This window comes from Lactuca saligna, chromosome 2 (assembly GCF_052625555.1).
Source record: "Lactuca saligna cultivar CGN05327 chromosome 2, ASM5262555v1, whole genome shotgun sequence".
NCBI classification, from domain to species: Eukaryota; Viridiplantae; Streptophyta; class Magnoliopsida; order Asterales; family Asteraceae; genus Lactuca; species Lactuca saligna.
This window is the reverse complement of record NC_136418.1, coordinates 25,471,406-25,476,037: the sequence shown is the minus strand read 5'-3', so window position 1 is coordinate 25,476,037 and position 4,632 is coordinate 25,471,406. Positions and strand designations below refer to the sequence as shown.

General features: G+C 36.9%; 1 protein-coding gene across 1 annotated transcript; it reads right to left on the bottom strand.

Moving 5' to 3' along the window:
- Positions 1-278: 278 nt before the first annotated feature.
- On the bottom strand, positions 279-4,424 carry LOC145030798 (ammonium transporter 1 member 2-like). Its single transcript, XM_078979219.1, has 2 exons — positions 3,815-4,424; positions 279-1,535 (listed from the first exon to the last, which is right to left on the bottom strand). Exons 1-2 carry the CDS (start codon positions 4,320-4,322, stop codon positions 511-513), a joined length of 1,533 nt encoding a protein of 510 aa, XP_078835345.1. The 5' UTR covers positions 4,323-4,424; the 3' UTR covers positions 279-510.
- Between the last annotated feature and the right edge of the window lie 208 nt (positions 4,425-4,632).

The following is a 4,632-nucleotide window of genomic DNA, read 5'->3' as shown; positions in this document are numbered from 1 at the left end:
TTCAAAATTTCGGATGATATTCAAATAATGCTTGATAGTATATTTCCTGATGATATTCCAATAATGCTTTGATAAAATGAACGAAAATCAGTTAGACACAGAGATTTATCACCACCACAACTTCCCAGCGTAAACAACTAACAAAGGATATAAATTATTCACATTTAATATATAAAAACCAAGATTAGTAACGAAAGAAATATCTTATTTACGTTTTATATAGCCACAAATAATCTCTAACAATGAAAATCAAAACAAGAAACTGAGGACACAATAACTTAAAAAATCCAAAAGATAAACATATTTATCATCAAACGGGTTATCCACACTGAAAATATCTAAATATCTAGGATTCATCAATATAAAGACAATCTATGTTGTTTGGACCTCAAAAGCATGTTGTGCTTTTTTACCATAGTTGAAGTTTCCTATACAACTTTTACTTATAACTTACACCGAAGGATACACACTTTAGTAACATAAACCCACAAAAGAAGTCAATATGACTGCCTACACAACATTGCTTGTTGAGTCGTTGTTTGGTGTTGGACTTGCGCTTGATGGTTCCACCCTTCTCATCATGAAACCCGGTGGTGGATGAGAACTACCATCATCGTCATGATAAACGTAAGCAAATCCTCCATGCCTCGTCATGTCCATTCCTGCCATTTCATCTTCTTTTGACACTCTCAACAACTTGAGTTTCTTCAAGATAAAGAAAAGCGGACCCATGGTCGCAGTCACCCATCCTATGATCACAAGTATTAAGATGATTTGAGAAGCAAATAGCTTTCCACCACCACCCATAAGTAACCCATAAGGTCGCCCAGTTGCATACACCTCATGAACATATTGTTTCTTCGCAAACAACCCGGTGAACAACAGACCCCACGACCCACACCCACCATGCAACTGAGCTGCCTCTAATGGATCATCATACTTCAACTTTTCCGCAAGCTTGTTGAATCCTATGAGCACCCAAGCTGCAACAAAGCCACAAACAATCGCAGCCCATGGCTCAACCACAGCACATCCTGAGGTAATGGCTGCTAAACCTCCAAGCAACCCATTACAAACATCGGTCACATTCCAATGACCGACTAGTAATCTTTTACTAAACAAAGTGGTCAATCCAGCAGTGCATCCGGCCAATGTGGTGGTGACAGCTGTTCTTCCTACAGCACTCCATTGACCATAAAAAACATCCGAAGTACCATAGGATTTTGAGATTGTGAGAAATGAACCCGGATTAAAACCATACCATCCAAACCATAGAAGGAATGTACCCAAAACGACAAGTGAACCACTGTGGCCTCGTAAGACCACTGATCTCCCAGAACGATCGAATCTCCCGATTCTTGGACCTTCAATGAGTGCACCCCAAAGACCAGCAATCCCGCCCACCATGTGGACCACACCCGACCCGGCAAAGTCGATGGCTCCAGATCCAAACAGAAGGCTTCCACTTGTTCTTGAGGCACTCGCCCAACCATCACTAGACCACACCCAGTGTGATACTATGGGATACACGAAACCTGTAAATAGTAAATCAGTCCAAAGAAGTCATAAATTTTAACTTCTTCAAAATTCCTATTTTAAATTGTCATTATAAGGTATCCAAACAAATTTCTAACCTATTGACTTTTAAGTTAATAGGTTAAAGGGATAATGACTTGAAAGGGTAACGAGCTTTCAATTTTTGTCACATTTAGTCACTAAACTTTTTTTCGTTATGTATTCGCCATTGAACTATTGAAACTGTTCATATTTTACCCTTATGACCGGCTGTTGCCGGTCATAAGGGTAAAATGTGAACAGTTTCAATAGTTCAATGGCAAATAGATAACGAAAAAAAGTTTAGTGACTAAATATGAACGAAATCGAAAGTTCGTTTCCCTCTAAAAAGTTCAATGACTAAATGTGAACAAACTTCCTCTTGTATTATGTTTTAGCAAATTATTTATTTTTGTTAAATTGTAGCAACATTTGTTGATGAAGAAATCTATGAAATAAAAAAAAAAACAAAACAAAACCCTGAAAATATATTTTAAAAAAAAAAACAAAAAACCAAAACCGAAATAAAAAACCAATGGTTTGACATTTTCCAAAATAAAAAATCAAAATTTCCAATCTGATTTTGGTTTTACAAAAAAATGGATCATTCTTACTGATGTGAATTATGACCATTGGTTTGGCATGCGAAATTTGTGACATCCCATGAATATATAGTTACAACATCGTCTGAATTCGTAATTCATAGTAAGGGGTTAGAGTATCATCGCATGAATACGTAGTTACAATATCGCCTGAAATTGTAATTCATCACCTACAAGTTATGGGCCTGCTGGTGTTTCCACTGGGCTGTCTAGAATAGTCTGTGGTCGCCATCTATACTCTGGTAGATGACTACATCGCCACAGTGCTGGTTAAGGTTATGGTATCTCCTTTCATCCTACATCACATATTCATCATCATATATTTACCTAATTATCATCACCTATCTCTCATCATTTTATTTCATCACATTGTTGGTTAAGGTTATGCTTCATAACTTCGAACCCCAAGGTTTACTCTACTAAAGTTTCATATTCTCATCTCTCTGGACCTAGAAGGGTCCAGATCTATCACACCAAAAATCTCAAGATAGCTCTTCCTCTCACTCTACACACTCAAGCTCGCTAGGGTTCTCACTTATAGGAAAAGTAGTCGCAATTGAAGGTCATAAGTTCCTTTAAATATGGCTCAGGCCCAAAGATTTAGGGTTTCTGCCAACAGCGCGGACTCGTCGAATCGCCTCACCGACTCGTCGAGTCCATTCATTAATCCAAGTCATCAGTCGCGACCTTACTCGACGAGTTGAGGCGTCAACTCGTTGAGTCTCTCTTCCTAACTCAAAAGAAAAATACTTAAATTATGATACCTGGAAATCCGGATGTTTCATTTTGTTTTTTTTATTTCATAGATTTCTTCATCAACAAATGTTGCTACAATTAAACAAAAATAAATAATTTTCCTAAAACATAATACAACAGGAAGTGTGTTCACATTTAGTCATTGAACTTTTTAGAGGGAAACAAACTTTCGATTTTGTTCACATTTAGTCACTAAACTTTTTTTCGTTATCAATTTGCCACTAAACTATTGAAACTGTTCACATTTTACCCTTATGACCGGTAATAGCCGGTCATAAGGGTAAAATGTGAACAGTTTCAATAGTTCAATGGCAAATAGATAACGAAAAAAAATTTAGTGACTAAATGTGACAAAAGTTGAAAGTTCGTTACCCTTTCAAGTCATTATCCCTAAGTTAAAAAGAAGTTTTTTAGATGAAACAAGCAAACACCTATAGTATCTTTTACCCCTTGTTATACTTAGATTTCAAGTTCGGAGATTCCACCTTTAATGTTTGGATATCGTTGCTAAAAGACAAAATAAAATTTTAATAACACAATATTAACGGTTATATATATTGACCAAAGTTTATGAAAGTCGTGCTGTTAATTATTTTATGAATTTTAATTTTATAATAATATTAAATTTATTCTCTTTACTTTCAGATTACAGATAGGATAACCTTGAACCGGTCTATAACTACGTGCTAGAAACGTTTCCTTACATTGACCGTAGAATGTTAATTATAAAGGGTATCTAGTATAATAATAATAAAATATATTCCGGATATTTTTATTTAAAAAAGCCTTATCAAGTACAGTTTTTTTGTACCATTTTGCAAACACAAAAAAGGAAATATTTCGGTAATTAAATTTATATAAAGTAGAATAAAGTAGAACAAAAGCAGATAAGGAAGTTAAACCTGTCAAGAAGGAAGAGTAAATAAGGTATGCCACGAACTGAGTTCTCTCAGCGATGGAGCCACTGGTAATACCGGCGGCTGCAATAGCAAAAGCCCATTGATAAAGAAAGAAACTATAGTCGAAAACACTTGAAGGAATTGATTTCAGCCCGAAGTAGTGTTTCCCAATGAATCCGTTCGAGGGTCCACCGAAGGCAAAAGCAAAGCCGAATATGTAGTAAGAGATGCCTCCGGCAGCAGCATCAAGGACGTTGGTGAGCATGATGTTCATGGTGTTTTTGGCCCGAACAGAACCTGCACAGAGCATGGCGAATCCGAGCTGCATGGCGAACACCAGGTATGCTGAAAAGAGGAGGTAAGTGTTGTCAATGGCGTATGTGGTGCTGGAGAATTTATCGGATGTGGCGGTGAAACGGGTGCATATGTAGTCGGCTGCAGCTGTTGCATTGGCGGCAAGGCCGAGGAGAGGGGTTAGTTCTTCTGCGGAGCAGGTGGGGAAGGATGCCATGGTTGAGTGGTGTTTGTGACAATGAGAAAGGTTTGTGTTTTCTGGTTTTATAAAGCCGTACAGCAATTCTTGATCCTAAGTCTTGAGGCTGAGAGATAAGTTAAGTCAACGCTTCCACCCATTTGGCGATAAATAATGTCCACACCAACGCGGCATTGCTTGAGGGCCACAAAAATTGAAAGTTCAACGATGAAATGGTTAAATGTAATACATAGGAACGTCTTCGTATTAATTTGTTTATTTTAAAATTTAGGTTTATTTATTTATCTTATAATCCATTATTTTAAAAAATCATCCTATTTGAATATTC

Excerpts from the sequence above, each read along its gene's own strand:
- LOC145030798 (XM_078979219.1), bottom strand. The coding sequence starts at position 4,322 with ATGGCATCCTTCCCCACCTGCTCCGCAGAAGAACTAACCCCTCTCCTC. Across the intron at positions 1,536-3,814 it reads TTACTCTTCCTTCTTGACAG|GTTTCGTGTATCCCATAGTA; the intron begins GTTTAACTTCCT and ends TACTATTTACAG.